Source organism: Elephas maximus, chromosome X (assembly GCF_024166365.1).
Source record: "Elephas maximus indicus isolate mEleMax1 chromosome X, mEleMax1 primary haplotype, whole genome shotgun sequence".
In the NCBI taxonomy this organism is placed as follows: Eukaryota; Metazoa; Chordata; class Mammalia; order Proboscidea; family Elephantidae; genus Elephas; species Elephas maximus.
Genome location: NC_064846.1, coordinates 86,821,851 through 86,844,185, shown reverse-complemented (window position 1 = coordinate 86,844,185; position 22,335 = coordinate 86,821,851). Strand labels below are relative to the sequence as shown.

The window sequence follows — 22,335 nt, the reverse complement described above, 5'->3', positions numbered from 1 at the left end:
CCACGAGAGCCAAAATACGACCTTGAGTATATCCCACCTGAATTTGGAGGCCATCTCAAGAATAGATTTGACACATTGAACACTAGTGCCCAAAGACCAGACGAGTTGTAGAATGACATCAAGGACATCATACATGAAGAAAGCAAAAGGTCATTAAAAAGACAGGAAAGAAATAAAAGACCAAAATGGATGTCAGAAGAGATCTGAAACTTGCTCTTGATAACAGAGTAGCTAAAGCAAATGGAGGAAATGATGACATAAAAAAGCTGAACAGAAGATTTCAAAGGGCAACTGGAGAAGACAAAGGAAAGTATTATATTGAAGTGTGCAAAGACCTGGAGTTAGAAAACCAAAAGGGAAGAACACACTTGGCATTTCTCAGGCTGAATGAACTGAAGAAAAAATTCAAGCCTTGAGTTGCAGTTTTGAAGGATTCCATGGGCAAAATTTTATAAGGTCGCTATGAGTTGGAATCGACTCAACAGCAACAGGTTTGATTTTTTTTTTTTTTATGGGCAAAATATTGAATGATGCAGGAAGCATACAAAGCAGATGGAAGGAATACACAGTCACTGTACCGAAAAGAATTGGTCGATGTTCAGCAATTTCATGAGGCAGCATATGATCAAGAACCAGTGTTATTGAAGGAAGAAGTCCAAGCTGCACTTGAAGACATTGATGAAAAACAGGGCTTCAGGAATTCATGGAATACCAGTTGAGATGTTTCAGCAAATGGAGACAGCACTGGAGGTACTCATCTATGTCAAGAAATTTGGAAAACAGCTACCTGGCCAACTGACTGGAAGAGATCCATATTTGTGCCCCTTCCAAAGAAAGGTGATCCAACTCAATGCAGGAATTGTCCAACAATATCATTAATATTACACACAAGTAAAATTTTGCTGAAGATCATTCAAAAGTGGTTGCAGCAGTACCTTGACAGGGAACTGCCAGAAATTTAAGTTGGATTCAGAAGGGGATGTGGAACAAGGGATATCATTGCCAATGTCAGATGGATCCTGGCTGAAAGCAAAGAATATCAGAAATATGTTTACCTGTATTTTACTGAGTATGCAAAGGTATTTTGACTGTGTGGATCATAACAATTTATGGATTACATTGTGAAGAATGGAAATACAAAAACAATAGTGCACATGTGGAACCTGTACATAGACCAAGAGGCAGTCATTTGAACTGAGCGAGGGGATTCTGCATAGTTTAAAATCAGGAAAGTTGTGTGTCAGGTTGTATCTTTTCATCATACTTAATCTGTATGCTGAGCAAATAATCCACGAAGCTGTACTATATGAAGAAGAATGTGGCATCAGGATTGGCGGAAGATTCATTAACAACCTGCGATATGCAGATGACACAACTTTGCTGAAAGCAAAGAAGACTTGAAGCACTTACTGATGAGATCAAAAACTACAGCCTTCAGTATGGGTTACACCTCAACATAAAGAAAACAAAAATCCTCACAACTGGACCAATAAGCAACATTATGATAAATGGAGAAAAGATTGACATCATCAAGAATTTCATTTTACTTGGATCCACAATGAACACCCATGGAAGCAGCAGTCAGGAAGTCAAACTTCATATTGCATTGGGCAAATCTGTTGCAAAAGACTCCTTAGAGTGTTAAAAAATAAAGATGTCACTTGGAACACTTAGATGCACCTGACCCAAGCCGTGACATTTTCAGTCACCTCATATGCATGTGAAAACTGAACAATGAATAAGGAAGACTGAAGAAGAATTGAAGCCTTTGAATTATGGTGTTTGGGAAAGAATATTGAGTATACCATGGACCACCAGAAGAACAAACAAGTCTGTCTTAGAAGAAGTACAACCAGAGTGTTCCTTGGAAGGGAGGCTATCGAGATTGCATCTCACGTACTTTGGACATGTTATCAGGAAGGACTAGTCCCTGTAGAAGGGCATCAGGTTTAGTGAAGTAGAGGGTCAGCGAAAAAGAGGAAGGTCCTTGATAAGACAGATTGACACAGTAGCTGCAGTAATGGGCTCACACATAGCAATGATCGTGAGGATGGGGCAGGACCAGGCAGTGTTTCATTCTGTTGTACGTAGGATCGCTGTGAGTCAGAACTAACTGGATGGCACCTAACAATAACAATCATCTTACTCTTTCAGATCTCCCGAAGACACTCTATAAATCATTTTGCTTGATAGATGAATGAGAAAAATCCAACGGACTTATCTGTAAGTCACATCAACCCCAACCAACCAAACCAACCCACTGCTGTCAACTTGGTTCTGACTCATAGCGACCCTATAGGACAGAGCAGAACTGCCCCATAGAGCTTCCAAAGAGCGCCTCGTGGATTTGAACTGCCAACCTCTTGGTTAGCAGCTGTAGCACTTAACCACTATACCACCAGGGTTTCCACATCAACCCCACCCATCTTCAAAGATTGATTTGGATATTCACATATGTGATCAAACTGTAATGACATTAGTAATTGATGTACTTAAAACAAAGCAGGCAACCCATTATGTGGGACATTTCATTACATCATAAAAATAAATATTGACTCTATAATTCATATGTATTGGGATTACATGTAGAAAAACAGAATAGGTTTAGTCTTCTCACTGACACAGATCTGCCATCTCTTATTGGGTCTTTAGCAAAATACATGAACTATTTAAGTTTGTTTCACAGATATCAGATAAGATTATTCTATTAGTTCTTGGTCTACTCAGACAATACCCAGAAAACACAACACTAAATCTTAATTATTCAGACTCTGTTCTGATAACTCCCTGGACAGTCTAAATAGGAATACTGTCTATATAAATCTCTTTTAAGTTTCATATAGTTTGTATTTCTGAAATTTAGGAAAGAATGCTGAACCCCAAAGCTATGTCCATGATGAACTTTACATTCTAGATTTATTTGCTTAGACAGCTTAATAGAGTATTTGCAGATCCATGTAATCACTGTACTTGCACATAATTACATAATAGTATAATTATATCTAATTACATTTATACTTTAAGTTATAAAATTTTATATTATACATTATAAAATTTTACTTTCCTAACACACCCCCATCTTAAAATTTTCTGAGCATGTATTGCACATCTGCATAAAACATTTTTTAAAGCTCAGGAACCTTATGCTTTTGTATATTCTTGCTCTTATTTTGGGGACAAATTTAGTAGTATACTCTTCATTTTAAAGTGACATTCATGAGGGTGGGGCCAAGATGACAGAGTACTCAAACGCTTCCAGTGATCCCTCTTACAACAAAGACCCGAAAAAACAAGTAAAACGACTATATTTATTACAAGCTAGGAGCCCTGAACATCAAGGGCCAAGAAGAAAACAGACTGAGTGGCTGGGGAGGGGAGAGACAGTTCAGAAGCAGAGAGGAGTTGTCAGACCTGAATAAACGGGAACCCTCAGGCAACATTCCATGAAATGGCAGCAGCAGGGCTGGCGGTAGCATTCTGGACGCAGTTTCCTCGGGGAGAGACAGGAAGCCGCACAGCCTACTCACACCTCTGGAACCAGAGAAGAATGGTGCTCTTGGTAAAAGCTAAGTACTTGCGTATATTTCAGGACACCCCAAGCCCCCAAGCTAGCTTCACTGACTTTTGATTTCCCTGGGCCTGAGATAGGCCCTGCTCAGCACTCTGAGCCATTGTCCTGGCCTTGGAGAAGGGATAAATTCACAACTGAGAGAAAAGATAATCTGCCAGGTCCACTAAGCTGGGGAGCTCAGGAAAAAAGTGACTCCTGTCCAGGCATAAATGGTCCGTGGACTTTGAGTAACTTTCCCCCCTGTGTGGATCTGTGTGGGCCTATTTCAGGAGACTCAGCCCTCGTTGGCAGACTGCAACTGTTTCATCTGTGTGCTGGAGAGGTGGGTGTTTTATGTTTGACACCACTTCATCTGTTAAACAGGGTTGTCACCTACCCACATCAGGGGCCTAAGAACTGGTGGCTCCACCCATGTCACCCAGCCACCTGTGACAGGGGTACAAAGATAAATGGTACCTCCCAGTCCTTACAACCAATAGCATTGGGTGCCCATGGTCCATCTGCAGAACCCACCCACCTGTGCGCTCTAGGGAACAGGACATGCTTTCCTCACAAACACTTGGGGGGGTGGTTGTCAGCCCCCTGCCTTTTTCAGGGCGTGACCCCCTGATGGAACCAGATGCCTGTATGTGCATGAATCACTCCTGCCCTCCTAAGACTGTAGGACAGAACCTGTACAACACACTTGATGACCAACCACCTGGACACCTGAGCTGAATCCATACAAGAAAAGTGAATGGACTCCTAGGCTCATATACCTGATAACAGCTCTAGCCATCTGGTGACAGGATGTTAGACCTTCAAAGGCAAAAATAACCAAGCTGGCTCACTCAAGCAGCCTCTTCGGGCATATCAAAATAAAGCAAAGTGAGAAGCTAGGATATGGAAAGCAAACAAAATAAACTAATACAATAACTTATAGATGGCTCGGAGACAACAGTCAATATCAAATCACATAAAGCAGACCATGATCGCATCAATAAGCTCTCAAAACAAAGAATCAAGGGATCTTCTGGATGAAGGTGCTTACCTGGAATTACCAGATGGAGAGTACAAAAGATTAATATACAGAACTCCAAGATATCAGGAATAAGTTCAAGAAGGAGATAAGACAAAAAGTAGAACAAGCCAAGGAACACACAAATAAAGCAGTTGAAGAAATTAAAAAACGTTATTCAAGAACATAATGAAAAATTTAATAAGCTGTAAGAATCTACAGAGAGACACCAATCAGAAATTTAGAAGATTAACAACATAATTACAGAATTAGACAACGCAATAGAAAGTCAAAGGAGCAGAACTGAGCAAGTGGAAGGCAGAATTAGTGAGATGGAAGATAAAACACTTGGCTCCAATATATTTGGAGGAAAATCAGATAAAAGAATTTAAAAAAATGAAGAAACCCTAAGAATCATGTGGGAGGCTATGAAGAGAAATAACCTACGACTGATTGGAGTACCAGAACAGAAAGGGATAACAGAAAATACAGAGAGAATTGAAGATTTGTTGGCAGAAAACTTCCCTGATATCATGAAAGATGAGAAGATACCTATCCAAGATGCTCATTGAAATCCACATAAGGTAGATCACAAAACAAAGTCACTGAGACATATTATAATAAAGTCTGCCAAAACCACAGATAAAGAGAATTTTGAGAGCAGCTAGGGATAAGCAAAAAGTCACCTACAAAGGAGAGTCAATAAGAATAAGCTCAGAATACTCAGTAGAAACCATGCAGGCAAGAGGGCAATGGGAAGACATATATAAAGCATTGAAGGAAAAAAATTGTTAGCCAAGAATCATATATCCAGCAAAACTGTCTCAAATATGAAGGTGAAATTAGGACATTTCCAAATAGACAGACGTTCAGGGAATTCATAAAAACCAAGCCAAAACTACAACAAAAACTAAAGGGAGTTCTCCGGTTACAAAATCAATAATATCAGACATCAACCAAAGATTAGAACACAGGACAGAGCAACCAGATGTCAGCCCACATAGGGAAATCACAAAAAATAAATCAAAATAATAAAATGCCCCAGACAGGGAAACAGCGATGCCATTATGTAAAAGAAGACAACATTAAAACAATAAAGAGGGACGAAAGGTTAACATAGACCTTTCATATGGAGAGGAAGTCAAGGCGATACAAAGAAAAAAAAAGTTAGGTTTAAACTTAGAAAAATAAGGGTAAATATTAAGGTAACCATAAAGGAGACTAACAATCCCACTCATCAAAGTAAAATACAGAAAAAAAAAAAGACTCAGCAGAAACAAAATCAACAATGACAAATAAGAGGAAAAGACAATATATAAAGATAAACTACCCAGGACAAAAAATTAAGTGGGAAAAAAACTGTCAACAACAGAGAAAAAAAGATATCGAAATGACACCACTAAACTCATACCTATCCATAATTACGCTGAATATAAATAGACTAAATGCACCAATAAAGAGACAGAGACTGGCAGAATTCGATTTAAAAAACACAATCCGTGTATATGCTGCCTGGAAGAGACACCCCTTAGACTTAGAGATGCAAACAAAGTAAAACAAAAAGGATGGAAAAAATATATCAAGCAAACAACAATCAAAAAAGCACGGAGTAGGCAGAGCCAAGATGGCGGAATAGACAGACACTTCCAGCGAGCCCTCATTACGACAAAGACTGGAAAAAACAAGTGAAACGAGTATATTTGTGACAAGCTGGGAGCCCTAAGCTTCAAAGGCAAGATTAGAAAATGAACTGAGGGGCAAGGGGAGGAAGAGATCGTTTAGAAGCAGAGAAGAGTTACCAGACCTGAATCGCGGGGAGCCCTCAGGCACCATTCCTGGAGCGGCAGCGGGCTGGTACTACCATTCGGCCAGTTCCCTCAGGGAGAAGCAGCTAGCCACACAGCCTACTCACACCTCCGGAACCTGAGAAGAACAGCGCTCACAGCAAAAGCTCAGTATTTGCATATATTTTAACGCACCCACCACCACAAACCGGCTTCAGCTGCTGAATTCCCTGGGCCTGAGACAGGCACGGTTGAGCACCTAGAGCCATCCTCCCGGTCTTGGGGAAGGAAAAAATTTGCATTTTGGGGAAAATATAATTTGGTAGCTCCACTAACAAGGGCAGTTCAGGACAGAAGCGTCTCCTGTCCAGGCATAAAACATCCGTGGACTTTGAGCACCTTTCCCTTCTGCATGGACGTGTGGGCCTATTTCGGGAGAATAGACCCTTGTTGGCAGACTCTAACCATTTCAGCTGTGCGGTGGAGAGGTGGGTAATTGATGTTTGACATTGCCTTGCCTGTTAAACAAGGTCCTCACCTACCCACATCAGGGACCTAAGGACTGGTAGCTCCACTCAGGTCACCCAGCCACCTGCAACAGGGGTCCAAAGATAACTGGTACTTCCCAGTCCATACAACCAAAAACTTTGGGTGCCCATGGTCCATCTGCAGAGCCTACCCACCTGCACGTTCTAGGGAATGGGGACATGCTTTCCTCAGAGATACTTGGGGGTCAGCTCTCAGCCCCCTGCCTTGTTCAGAGTATGACCCCCTGCTGCAATCAGACACCGGTATATAAACCAATAACCCCTACCCCTCTAAGACTGTAGGACAGCACCTGTACCACACACTTGATGATCCCCTACCTGGAAACCTGAGCTGAATTCATACAAGAAAACAGAATGGACTCCTAGACTGATATACCTGATAACAGCTCTAGCCACCTGGGGACAGGACATCAGAGCTCCAAAGGCCAAAATAATGCAGCTAGCTCACTCAAGCAACCCATAGGGGTATACCAAAACAAAACAAAGCAAGAAGCTGTGACACAGTAAGCAAGCATAAACTAATACAATAACTTATAGGTGGCTCAGAGACAACAGTCCATATCAAGTCACATAAAGAAACAGACCATGATCACCTCAACAGGCTCTCAAAACAAAGAATCCAGGGATATTCTAGATGAAAGTGCATTCCTGGAATTACCAGATGCAGAATACAAAAGTTTAATATACAGAACCCTTCAAGACATCAAGAAGGAAAAGAGACAATATGCAGAACAATCGAAGAAACACACAGATAAAGCAATTGAAGAAATTAGAAAGATTATTCAGGAACATAATGAAAAGTTTAATAAGCTGGAAAAATGCATAGACAGGCAACAAACAGAAATTCAGAAGATTAACAATAAAATTACAGAAGTAGACAACTTAATAGAAAATCAAAGGAGCAGAATTAAGCAAGTAGAAGCTAGAATTTCAGAACTTGAAGATGAATCACGTGGCACTAATATATATGAACAAAAATCAGATTAAAAAATTTAAAAAATGAAGAAAACTTCAGAATCAGGTGGGACTCTATCAAGAGAAATAACCTACGAGTGGAGTACCAGAACACGGAGGGATAACAGAAAATACAGAGAGAATTGTTGAAGATTTGTTGGCGGAAAACATCCCTGATATCGTGAAAGATGAGAAGATAATCTATCCGAGATGCTCATCAAACTCCACATAAGGTAGATGTCAAAAGAAAGTCACCAAGACATATCATACTCAAACTTGCCAAAACCAAAGATAAAGAGAGAATTTGAAGAGCAGCAAGGGATAAACGAAAAGTCACCTACAAAGGAGAGCCAATAAAAATAAGCTCGGACTACTCGGCAGACACCATGCAGGCAAGAAGGCAATGGGATGCCATATTTAAAAAATTGAAGGAAAAAAATGCCTGCCAAGAAACATATATCCAGTAAAACTGTCTCAAATGTGAAGGTGAAATTAAGACATGTACATGAACACAAGTTTAGGGAATTTGAAAAAAAAAAAAAAAAAACTACAAGAAATACTAACGGGAGTTCTTTGGTTAGAAAATCAAAAATATCAGGTATCAGCCCAAGACTAGAAAATTGGGCAAAGCAACCAGAAGCCAACCCAGACAGAGAAATCCAAAAAAAAAAAAAAAAGAAACAAAGCAAGGTAATTAACAAACAAACAAACAAAAAAAGCTCAAAACAGGGTAACAGCAATGTTATTATTTTAAAGAAGACAACATTAGAATAATAAATACGGGCTAAGAAATGTAATCATACACCTTCCACATGCAGACGAAGATACGCTAATACAAAGAAATAAAAGTTAGGTTTAAATTTAGGAAAATAGGGGTAAATAATAAGGTAACCACAAAGGAGGCAAACTATCCTACACATCAAAATAAAATACAAGAAACAAATACAGACTCAGCAGAAACAAAATCAACAACAAATATGAGGAAAGGACAGTATATATAAAGATAATCTACTCAGAACATAAAATTAAGAGGGAAAAAAATTCTCAACAATACACAAAAAAAAGACATCAAATTGATAGCACTAAATTCATTAAAAAAATCATACCTATCCATAATTACCTGGAATGTAAATGGACTAAATGAACCAATAAAGAAACAGAGAGTTGCAGAATGGAATAAAAAAGAAGATCCGTCTATATGATGCCTACAAGAGACACACCTTAAACATGGAGACACAAAACAAACGAAAACTCAAAGGATGGAAAAAAATATATCAAGCAAACAACAATCAAAAAAGAGCAGGAGTGGCAATATTAATTTCTGACAAAATAGACTTTAAATTAACCCATCAGAAAGGATAAGGAAGGACAATGGACAAAGGATAATGATTAAAGGGACAATACACCAAGAAGATATAACCATATTAAATATTTATGCACCCAATGACAGGGCTGCAAGATAATAAAAAAAAACTCAACAACGGGTTTTATCAGCATTGAAAAGAGAGATAGACAGCTCTACAATAATAGTAGGAGGCTTCAACACACCACTTTCGGTGAAGGACAGGATATCCAGAAAGAAGCTCAATAAAGACACGGAAGATCTAAATGCCACAATCGACCAACTTGACCTCATAGACCTATACAAAACAGTCCAACCAAAAGCAACCAAGTATACTTTCTTTTCTAGTGCACATGGAACATTCTCTAGAATAGACCACATATTAGGTCATAAAGCAAGCCTTAGCAGAATCCAAAGCATTGAAATATTACAAAGCATCTTCTCTCACCATAAGGCCCTAAAAGTGGAAATCAATAACAGGAAAAGCAGGGAAAAGAAATCAAACACTTGGAAACTGAACAATACCCTGCTCAAAAAAGACTGGATTATAGAAGATATTAAGGATGGAATAAAGAAATTCAGAGAATCCAATGAGAATGAAAACACTTCCTGTCAAAACCTTTGGGACACAGCAAAAGCAGTATTCACAGGCCAATTTATATCAATAAATGCACACATCCAAAATGAAGAAAGGGCCAAAATCAAAGACTTATCCCTACAACTTGAACAAATAGAAAGGGAGCAACAAAAGAAACCCACAGGCACCAGAAGAAAACAAATTATAAAAATTAGAGCTGAACTAAATGAAATAGAAAACAGAAAAACAATTAAAAGAATTAGCAAGACCAAAACCTGTTTTTTTGAAAAACTCACTAAAATTGATAAACCACTGGCCAAACTGACAAAAGAAAAACAGGAGAGAAAGCAAATAACCCGAATAAGAAATGAGATGGGCGATATTACAACAGACCCAACTGAAACGAAAAGAATCATATCAGATTACTATGAAAAATTCTTCTCTAACAAATTTGAAAACCTTGAAGAAATGGATGAATTCCTAGAAACACAGTACCTACCTAAACTAACACAAAGAAAGAACAACTAAATCGACCCGTAACAAAAGAAGAGATTGAAAAGGGAATCAAAAAACTCCCAACAAAAAAAAAGCCCTGGTCCAGAAGGCTTCACTGCAGAGTTCTACCAAACTTTCAGAGAAGAGTTAACACCACTACTACTAAAGGTATTTCAAAGCATAGAAAAGGAGGGAATACTACCAAACTCATTCTATGAAGCCACCATATCCCTGATACCAAAACCAGGTAAAGACACCACAAGAAAAGAAAATTATAGACCTATATCCCTCATGACGTAGATGCAGAAATCCTCAACAAAATTCTAGCCAATAGAATTAACAACATATCAAAAAAATAATTGACCGTGACCAAGTGGGGTTCATACCAGGTATGCAGGGATGATTCAACATTAGAAAAACAATTAATGTAATCCACCACATAAATGAAACAAAAGACAAGAATCACATGATTTTATCAATTGATGCTGAAAAGGCATTTGACAAAGTTTAACACTCATTCATGATAAAAACTCTCAGCAAAATAGGAATAGGAGGAAAATTCCTAAACATAATAAAGGGCATTTACACAAAGCCAACAGGCAACATCACCCTAAATGGAGAGAGCCTGAAAGCATTCCCACTGAGATCGGGAACCAGACAAAGATGCCATTTATCACCGCTCTTAGTCAACATTGTGTTGGAGGTCCTAGCCAGAGCAATTAGGCTAGATAAAGAAATAAAGGGCATCCAGATTGGTAAGGAAGAAGTCAAAGTATCTCTATTTGCAGATGACATGATTTTATACACAGAAAGCCCTAAGGAATCCTCCAAAAAACTACTGAAACTCATAGAAGAGTTCAGCAGAGTGTCCGGATACAATATAAATATACAAAAATCAGTTGGATTCCCCTACACCAAGAAAAAGAACATGGAAGAGGAAATCACCAAATCAATGAAAATAAAATACTTAGGAATAAATCTTACCAGAGATGTAAAAGACTTATACAAAGAAAACTACAGTACACTTCTGCAAGAAACCAAAAGAAAAACGTACCTTGCTCATGGATAGGAAGGCTTAACATTATAAAAACGTCTGTTCTACCAAAAGCGATCTATACATCTAATGCAATTCCGATCAAAATCCCAAAGACATTCTTTATTGGCAAAGGCCCCAAAATGGTTAAACGGGGAAAAGACAGTCTTTTTAACAAATAGTGCTGGCATAATTGGATATTCATCTGCAAAAAAAATGAAACAAAACCCATACCTCACTCCATGCACAAAAAGGAGCTCAAAATGGATCAAAGACCTAAATATAAAATCTAAAATAATAAAGGTCATGGAAGAAAAAGTAGAGACAATGTTAGGAGCCCTTATTCATGACATAAACCATATACAAAACATTATTAAGAATGCAGAAGAAAAATTAGATAACTGGGAGCTCCTAAAAATCAAACACCTATGCTTATCCAAAGACTTCATCAAAAGAGTAAAAAGACTGCCTACAGACTGGAAAAAGTTTTAAGCTATGACATTTCTGATCAGCATATGATCTCTAAAATCTACATGATACAGCAAAAATTCAACTACAAAAAGACAAATAACTGTATTAACAATTGGCCAAAAGATATGAATAGACACTTCACCAAAGAAGACATTCAGGTAGCTAACAGATGAATGAGGATATGTTCACAATCATTAGCCATTAGAGAAATGCAGATCAAAACTACAATGAGATTTCATCTCATTTCAACAAGGCTGGCATTAATCCAAAAAACACAAAATAGTAAATGTTGGAAAGGCTGTGGGGTTTTTGGAACACTTATACACTGCTGCTGGGAATGTAAAATAGTACAACCACTTTGGAAATCGATTTGGCGCTTCCTTAAAAGCCTAGAAATAAAACTACCATACAATCCAGCAATCCTACTCCTTGGAATATCCTAGAGAAATAAGAGCCTTTACACGAACAGATATTTGCACACCCATATTTATTGCAGCACTGTTTACGATAGCAAAAAGATGGAAGCAACCACGGTGCCCATCGGATGGATGGATAAATAAATTATGGCATATTCACAGAATGGAATACTATGCATCGATACAGAACAGTGAGGAATGTGTGAAACATTTCATAACATGGAGGAACCTGGGAGGCATTATGGTGAGTGAAACTAGTCAGTTGCAAAAGGATAAATATTGTATAAGACCACTATTATAAGAACTTGACAACTAGTTTAAGCTGAGTGAAAACATTCTTTTGTGGTTACGAGAGGAGGGAGGGTGGGAGGGTGGGAGAGGGGTATTCACTAAATTTGTGGGTAAGAACTACTTTAGGTGAAGGGAAACACAACACACAGTACAGTGGAGGTCAGCACAACTGGACTAAACCAAAAGCAAAGAAGTTTCCTGAATAAACTGAATGCTTCAAAGGCCAGTGTAGCAGGGGCAGGGGTTTAGGACCATGAATTCAGGGGATTTCTAAGTCAATTGGCATAATAAAATCTATTATGAAAACATTCTGCATCCCACTTTGAAGAGTGGCATCTGGGGTCTTAAACGCTAGCAAGCAGCCATCTAAGGTGCATCAATTGGTCTCAACTCATCTGGATCAAAGGAGAATGAAGAACACCAAGGACACAAGGTAATTACAAGCCCAAGAGACAGAAAGGGCCACATGAACCAGAGACTACATCATCCGGAGACCAGAAGAACTAGATGGTGCCCAGCTATAACCAATGACTCCCCTGACAGAGAACACAACAGAGAATCCCTAAGGGAGCAGGAGAGCAGTGGGATGCAGACCCCAAATTCTCATAAAAAGACCAGACTTAATGGTCTGACGGAGACTGGAAGGACCCCGGTGGTCACGGCCCCCAGACCTGTCAGCCCAGGACAGGAACCATTCCCAAAGCCAGCTCTCCAGACATGGATTGGACTGGACAACGGGTTGGAGAGGGATGCTGGTGAGGAGTTTCTTGCATCAGGTGGACACTTGAGACTATGTTGGCATCTCCTGCCTGGAGTGGAGATGAGAGAGTAGAGGGGATTAGAAGCTGGTGAAATGGACATGAAAAGAGAGAGTGGAGGGAGAGAGCGGGCTGTCTCATTAGGGGGAGAGTAAATGGGAGTATGTAGCAAGATGTATATAAGTTTCTATGTGAAAGACTGACTTGATTTGTAAACTTTCACTTAAAGCATAATAAAAATTATATATAAAAAAAGAACAGGAATGGCAATATTAATTTCTGACAAAGTAGACTTTAAAGTTAAATCCACCACAAGGATAAGGAAGGACACTATATAATGACTAAAGGGACGATATATCGGGAGGATATAACCATATTAAAATTTATGCACCAAATAGCAGGGCTACAAGATACATAAAACAAACTCAAACAGCATTGAAAAGTGAGATAGGCAGCTCCACAATTATAGTAGGAGTCTTCAACACACCACTTTCAGTGAAGGATGGAACAACCAGAAATAAGCTCAGTAAAGACATGGAATATCTAAATGCCACAGTCAACCAATTTGACCTCATAGACATATACAGAACACTCCACCCAGCAGTAGCCAAGTATACTTTCTTTTACAGCACACATGGAACATTCTCTAGAATAGACCACATATTAGGTCATAAAGCAAGCCTTAGCATAATCCAAAACATTGAAATATTACAAAGCATCTTCTTTGACGATAAGGCCATAAAAGTAGAAATCAATGACAGAACAAGCAGGGAAAAGAAATCAAACACTTGGAAACTGCACAATACCCTGCTCAAAAACGACTGGGTTGTAGAAAACATTAAGGATGGAATAAAGAAATTCATACAATCCAATGAGAATGAAAACACTTCCTGTAAGAAAATTTGGGACACAGGTAAATCAGTGGTCAGAGGTCAATTTATATCAACAAATGCACACATACAAATAGAAGGGCCAAAATCAAAAAATTATCCCTATAACTTGAACAAATAGAAAAAGAGCAACAAAAGAAACCCTCAGGCACCAGAAGAAAACAAATAATAAAAATTAGAGCAGAACTAAATGAAAAACAGAAATACAATTGAAAGAATTAACAAGACCAAAAGCTGGTTCTTTGAAAAAATTAACAAAATTGATAAACCATTGGCCAAACTGACAAAAGAAAAACAGGAGAGGAAGCAAATAACCCAAATAAGAAATGAGATGGGCGATATCACAACGGACACAACAGAAATGAAAAGAAGCGTATCAGATTACTATGAAAAATTGTACTCCAACAAATTTGAAAACCTAGAAGAAATGGATGAATTTCTAGAAACACACTACCTACCTAAAGTAACACAGAGGTAGAAAAACTAAATAAACCCATAACAAAAGAAGAAATTGAAAAGGTAATCAAAAAATTCCCAACAAAAAAAAAGCCCTGGTCTGGACAGCTTTACTGCAGAGTTCTACCAAACTTTCAGAGAAGGTTAATACCACAACTACTAAAGTTATTTCAGAGCCTAGAAAAGGATAGAATGCTACCAAACTCATTCTATGAAGCCAGCATGTCCCTGATAGCAAAACCAGGTAAAGACACTGCAGAAAAGAAAATTATAGACCTATAACCTTCATGAACTTAGATGCAAAAATCTCAACAGAATTTCTAGCCAATAAGATTCAACAACATATCAAAAAAATAATGCACCATGACCAAGTGGGATTCATACCAGGTATGCAGGCATGGTTCAAAATTAGAAAAACAGTTAATGTAATCCATCATATAAATAAAATAAAAGAACCGTATGTTCTTATCAGTTGATGTAGAAAAGGCATTTGACCATGTTCAACACCCATTCATGATATACCTCTCAGTGAAATAGGAATAGAAGGAAAATTCCTCACCATCATAAAGGGCATTTATACAAAGCCAACAGCAAACATCATCCTAAATCGAGAGAGTCTGAAAGCGTTCCCCTTGAGAACAGGAACAAGACAAGGATGCTCTTTATCACCACTCTTATTGAACATTGTGCTGGAGGTTCTACCCAAAAAATCTGGAGATTCTAGCCAGAGCAATTAGGCTAGTGAAACAAAGAAAGGGCATCCAGATTGGTAAGGAAGAAGTAAATGTATCTCTGTGTGCAGATGACATGATTTTATACACAGAAAACCCTAAAGAATCCTCAAGAAAACTACTGAAACTTACAGAAGAGTTCAGCAGGGTATCAAGATACAAGATAAACATACAAAAATCAGTTGGATTTCTCTACACCAACAAAAAGAACATAGAAGAGTAAATCACCAAATCAATACCATTTACGGTAGCCTCCAAGAAGATAAAATACTTAGGAATAAATCTTAACCCAGTAAACCAGTGCCGTCGCATCGATTCTGAGATGTAAAAGTCCTATACAAAGAAAACTACAAGACACTACTGCAGGGAACCAAAAGAGCCCTACATAAGTGGAAAAACTTCCCTTGCTCATGCATAGGAAGACTTAACATTGTAAAAATGTCTGTTCTACCAAAAGCAATCTGTAGATACAATGCAATTCTGATCTAAATACCGACATTTTTTAATGAGATGGAGAAACAAGTCACCAACTTCATATGGAAGGGAAAGAGGCCCCGGGTAAGTAAAAGCATTACTGAAAAAAAACAAAGTGGGAGGCTTCACACTACCTGATTTTAGAACCTATTATACTGCCACAGTAGTCAAAACAGCGTAGTACTGGTACAACAACAGATATATAAACCACTGGAACAGAATTCAGAATCCAGACATGAATCCATCCACATGTGAGCAGTTGATATTTGACAAAGGTCCAAAGTCAGTTAAATGGGGAAAAGACAATCTAACAAATGGTGCTGGCATAACTGGATATGCATCTGCAAAACAATGAAACAAGACAGATACCTCACACCCTGCACACAAACTAACTCAAAATAGATCAAAGACCTAAATATAAAATCTAAAAAGATAAAGATCATGGAAGAAAAAATAGGGACAACTCTAGGAGCCCTAATACATGACATAAACAGTATACAAAACATTATTAAGAATGCAGAAGAAAAACTAGATAACTGGGAGCTCCTAAAAATCAAACGCCTATGGTCATCCAAAGACTTCACCAAAAGAATAAAAAGATTACCTACATAGTGGGAAAAAGTTTTTAGCTGTGACATTTCCAATCAACGTCTGATCTCTAAAATCTACATGATACTGCAAAAACTCAACTGCAAAAAGACAACCCAATTAAAAAAAATGTGCAAAGGATGTGAACAGGCACTTCACTAAAGAAGACGTTCAGGTAGGTAGCAGATACATGAGAAAATGCTCACTATCTTTAGCCATTAGAGAAATGGCAATCAAAACTATAATGAGATTACATCTCACTCCAACAAGGCTGGCATTAATCCAAAAAACACAAAATAATAAATGTTGGAGAGGTTGTGGAGAGACTGGAACACTTATACGCTGCTGGAGGGAATGTAAAATGTACAAGCGCTTTGGAAATCGATCTGGCGCTTCCTTAAAAATCTAGAAATAGAAATACCATATGATCCAGCAGTCCCACTCCTTGGAATATATCCTGGAGAATTAACAACCTTTACACGAACAGATATATGCACATCCATGCTCATTGCAGCACTGTTTACAATAGCAAAAAAATGGAAGTAAGTAAGGTGCCCATCAACGGATGAATGGATAAATAAATTATGGTATATTCACGCAATGGAATACTACGTATCGATAAAGAACAATGATGTATCTGTGAAACATTTCATAACATGGAGGAGTCTGGAAGGCATATGCTGAGTGAAATTAGTTGCAAAACGACAAATATATAAGAACTCGAGAAATAGCTGAAACAGAGAAGAAAATATTCTTTGATGGTGACAAGAGTGGGGAGGGAGGGAAGGAGGGAGAGGGGTATTCACCAATTAGATAGTAGGAAATAACTATTTTAGGTGAAGGGAAAGAAAACACAATACAGGAGAGCTCAGCAAAACTGGACTAAACCAGAAGCAAAGAAGTTTCCTGAATAAACTGAATGCTTCGAAGGCAAGAGTAGCAGCGGCAGGGATTTGGGGACCATGGTTTCAGGGGACGTTTTGGTCAGTTGGCATAATAAAATCCATTAAGAAAACATTCTGCATCCCACTTAGGAGAGTTGTGTCTGGGGTCTTAAATGCTAGCAAGTGGCCATCTAAGATGCATCAATTTGTCTCAACCCACCTGGAGCAAAGGAGAATGAAGAACATGAAAGACACAAGGTAATCATGAGCTCAAGAGAGAGAAAGGGTCACATAAACCAGAGACTACATCAGCATGAGACCACAAGAACTAGATGGTGCCCGGCCACAACCGATGATGGCCCTGACAGGGGACAATGCAACAGAGAGCCCGTGGGGGAGCAGGAAAGCAATGGGATGCAGACCTCAGGTTCTCCTAAAAAGACCAACTTAATGGTCTGACTGAGACTAGAAGGACCCCGGAGGTCATGGTTAGCTCAAGACAGGAACCATTCCCAAAGCCAACTCTTTGGACAGGGATTGGACTGGACTATAGGATAGAAAATGATACTGGTGAGGAGTGAGCTTCTTGGATCAAGTAGACACATGAGACTATGTAGGCAGCTCCTGTCTGTAGGGGAGATGAGAAGGTAGAGGGGGTCAGAAGCTGGCTGAATGGACACAAAAATAGAGGGTGGAGAGAAGGAATGTGCTATCTCATTAGGGAGAGAGCAACTTGGGGTATATAAAACCCACTGCCGTCGAGTCGATTCTGACTCATAGCGACCCTGTAGGGCAGAGTAGAACTGCCCCATAGAGTTTCCAAGGAGCGCCTGGCGGATTTGAATTGCTGACCTTTTAGTTAGCAGCCATAACACTTAACCACTACGGCACCAGGGTTTCCTGGTATATAGCAAGGTGTATATAAATTTTTTAAGAGAGACTGACTTGACTTGTAAACTTTCACTTAAAGCACAATAAAAATTTTAAAAATAAAGAAATAAAGTGACATCCATTATTTCATTTAACCAACATTTCTTAAATGGATACTGGGCACATAGAAGAGGTGATGAATTCGATACTATCCTTATTCTCCAGGAATTCAAGAAATTCCTAGTCTAGTAGAGAACTCCAATAATATTCTTTAGAATAAGAGCAGTTATATATGTGAAAGTGAGTAGTGTATGTAAGAATTCCTAATGCTTTTATGTTAAAGATTCTATATATTGTTTAAATATTATGTTATTCCATCTACTAAATATACCTCCTTTTTACTGTCACTCATGACCTTGTGTCCTCATTTTCTTCCTTACCCAGTCTAGGCTCCATAGTCCATCAGTAAAATCATTCACTTGAATACACTCGAGATGTTTACCCTTCTTTCCCTCCACCATATTTTCATGGCAAAATGCAAGCCCAGTTAAATTCAACTTTTTACATGTTCCACGCCTACATCCCAACAGCTAAATATGGCTGTAAGAACACATGCAAACATGATCTCTGATGATACAGTGGCTAAAGCCCTTAGCTGCTAACCAAAATGTTGGTGGTTCAAAACCACCTGTTGCTCTATGGGAGAAAGATGTGACAGTTTACTTCTGTAAAGATATATAGCCTTGGAAACCCTCTGGGTAAGCTCTACTGTCCTACAGGGTTGCTATGAGTCAGAATCGACTCGATAGCAGTAGGTTTGTTTTTTGTTTGTTTAACCTTAATAAATGTATCATGATTATTTTGTGAACAAATTTAGTACCACCAAATACTATAATTATATTTACATGAGAAAAGATTAAGAAAGGCCACCATTTTGCATCAGTAAGCATTACAATTATTACAACCACAACTAATCCCTGAGAATATATATGTTTGCATACATCAATGGATTTAACAGTTTTGATATAATCATTGTGGATTTTATTTCACTTTTAGATTTAAACATAATTAGATACATTGGTAATTTACTCCCTAGTATTTTCATTAGTTTGGTTTATGTTGAGGGTATGTCTGTTTTTAGTTAACTGTTTCATATGCTTTAGGTATATACTGTTTTTAAAATGTTAACATTTCCTCTCAATATTTTGTTTGCTTTCTAGTTGATCTACCAGCTTCAAAATGTCTGAAATCAGATTCAGCTCTCTCACTTGGGATCAAGTTATAACACTAGATCAAGTGTTAGAGGAAGTAATTCCAATTCATGGAAGGGGAAATTTTCCCACCCTGGAGGTAAAACCAAAAGATATCATTCATATTGTGAAAGACCAACTCATACAGCAAGGAATTATTGTTAAAGATACCCGACTGAATGGTTCCACAGCAAGTTACATACTTGCAAGCCATAATGGAATCAGTTATAAGGATTTGGATGTTATTTTTGGCGTTGAACTTCCATGTGATCAAGAATTTCAGGTTGTTAAGGATTCAGTTCTAGGTTGTCTACTCGACTTTTTGCCAAAAGGTGTTAAAAAGGAAAAGATCACCCCAAAGACCATGAAAGAGGCTTATGTGCAGAAGATGGTCAAAGTTTGCAATAAGCATGATCGTTGGAGTCTCATCTCTCTTTCAAACAACACTGGGAAGAATGTAGAACTAAAATTTGTGAATTCACTCAGACGACAATTTGAATTTAGTGTTGATTCCTTTCAAATCATTCTGGATCCCATGTTAGACTTCTACAGTGACAAAAGTGCTAAACTTACGCAAGAATCCTATCCTGTTGTGGTAGCTGAAAGCATGTATGGAGACTTCCAGGAAGCAATGACACATTTGCAGTATAAGCTTATATCTACCAGAAAACCTGAAGAGATTAGAGGTGGTGGCCTTCTCAAGTACAGCAACTTGCTGGTTCGTGACTTCAGGCCAGCTTGTGAAACAGAAATCAAGACCCTGGAACGTTATATGTGTTCTAGATTCTTCATTGATTTTCCTGACGTAGAAGAACAGCAAAAGAAGATTGAGTCATACCTCCGCAACCATTTCATAGGTGAAGAAAAGAGCAAGTATGACTACCTTATGACCTTGCGTGGAGTTGTGAATGAAAGCACTGTTTGCCTCATGAGTCATGAAAGAAGACAGACTCTTAACATGATCACCCTTATGGCTTTAAAAGTACTTGGAGAACAGAATATCCTACCCAGTACAGACAATGTAACTTGCTTTTATCAGCCTGCTCCATTCTTTGTTGCTGAGGGAAGTTACCCTACTTATTATGTAACATCTGGTCCACCACCCATTTTTTTCCAGCCATACCATCCACTGCACCTACATGTGCCAAATGGTATGGTTTAAAAAAAACACACATACACACAACAGAAACTTGGCTTTAATTAAATACCTCTTAAAGCAAGTTTCCAAATCATAAAATTCAAGATCTATTTTTATTTTGTGTGTACAATCCATCGATTACAGCTTTAAACCATCACAGTTAAATGTGATATCTGTAACGGACCACTTAAAATGATTTTCAAACCTTGCTGACTACTTAAAATGACTTTCAAATTTGTTGTAACAAATACAATATAGAAGTCTACATCTTTGATTAAAATATAAAAGAATAGACATTTAAAATCCAGAGGTACAATGAAGTGCCAGAAATGTTTATATTCAAATGCCTTTGTTACCTTAACTTCAATTTTTCCAGTAATACTGTAACTGAATTTTCAGTGTTTAACAGAAATGCCTAATTTCAAAGACAACTGACTCAGAAGACATTAAAACCCTGGATTTTGCAAGCATTTGTTTCCCAATTGAATTGGGTACAAAAGCCAACTGCAGTTTAAAGGAACACTGAAAAAAAATGCTTCTAGAAAACACTGGGCATTAATAATTTCTCATCTGTCAAATAAGACATTTAGTTCAATCTATGGATCTGAAAAATAATACCATCTAGCTGTACAATCAGTACTGTGACCATTTTTATACAGGTTTCTTCATTTATTCCCCTAAATTAGTTGAAAAGAATGAGAATGACAAACTCTAAATGCGAAAACTTTCTATCATCATCTCTTAAAAAAAGAAATTCTAAATGGCAAACAGGAAAAAACAGGCTAAGGTTTTTAGCCATGACATTTGCCACTTTTGACTAACATCTTAATATGTCTGGAAACATAATGAAAATATTTTCATTATCACAAAATGAAGCATTTTTTTTTTAAATTTTGCCTTTACCAAAGATCAGTTTCTAACATGCCACTCAAGTGCCTCCTCATGTGAGTTTTTGAATAAGACTATAATTTGTTCAACAGTTGGCATATGTTTATCAGGTATCTAAATATCTACTCTGAAAGAATATCTGTTCTGAATGAATATATTTAAAAACATCAGAAAACTTAAATATTTTTACTTGCTCTGGATTGTTTATGAGTTTCCATCTCCATTTTCATTGACCATCACAAATTGTTCCATCACAACATGACCTGACATTCGTATTCTGAAAATTTGTCACTTGCCAGACTGTTTAACCTGTCATCTCTGTTTAACAGTATTGGACACAAGAAGTACACCGAATATGGCATTTTCAAATGATCAGTATTTGATATATTTTATACCACAGCCCTAGTGACCATCAATGTATTTTTAAAGAATTATATGTATCACAGAACCCTGAGGCTTTAAACATATGGACTCATCCCTTCCTTGGGACAAATAAAGCGTCTACAAATACTATATTAAAGAGAAAATGCAGTAATCTATCTACATATTGTCTTGGCTAAAAATGATTGATCTCTGTGCCCTAAGTAGATACACTCTTTAGTTTTCAGTTAGAGATGCTTATACATAAAACTGAAGGAATATATGCCATATTATCAGTACCAAAAAAAAAAATCTCATAAGAACATACAGCAAAACTACTTAAAAATAGAACTGGAATAGTGATGAATCACTGGTAAAAGTTCGGTATTTCCAAGAGTAGTATTTTACACTGAATAGCAGAATTTTGAAGCTATTTGGAAACATTCGGTCCTTTGGGAATTTGAGAATCTTCTTCCCTACAAAGCAAATTTTTCGTGGTATTTCCCTAGAGCCTTAAATCCAGATGGAAGGATAGCTATATGCCTCCTCCTAACCTTTCAAACATTTTC

General features: G+C 37.9%; 1 protein-coding gene across 1 annotated transcript in view; it reads left to right on the top strand.

Annotated features, from left to right (window-relative positions):
• TENT5D (terminal nucleotidyltransferase 5D) overlaps positions 1-20,562 on the top strand; it is a 29,651-nt gene extending 9,089 nt beyond the window's left edge. Inside the window, exon 2 of the mRNA XM_049871968.1 lies at positions 19,351-20,562. Within this exon, the coding sequence (XP_049727925.1) occupies positions 19,370-20,542 (1,173 nt within the window). The 5' untranslated portion in view covers positions 19,351-19,369 and the 3' untranslated portion in view covers positions 20,543-20,562. The remainder of the gene's footprint in view (positions 1-19,350) is intronic.
• Positions 20,563-22,335: the final 1,773 nt, after the last annotated feature.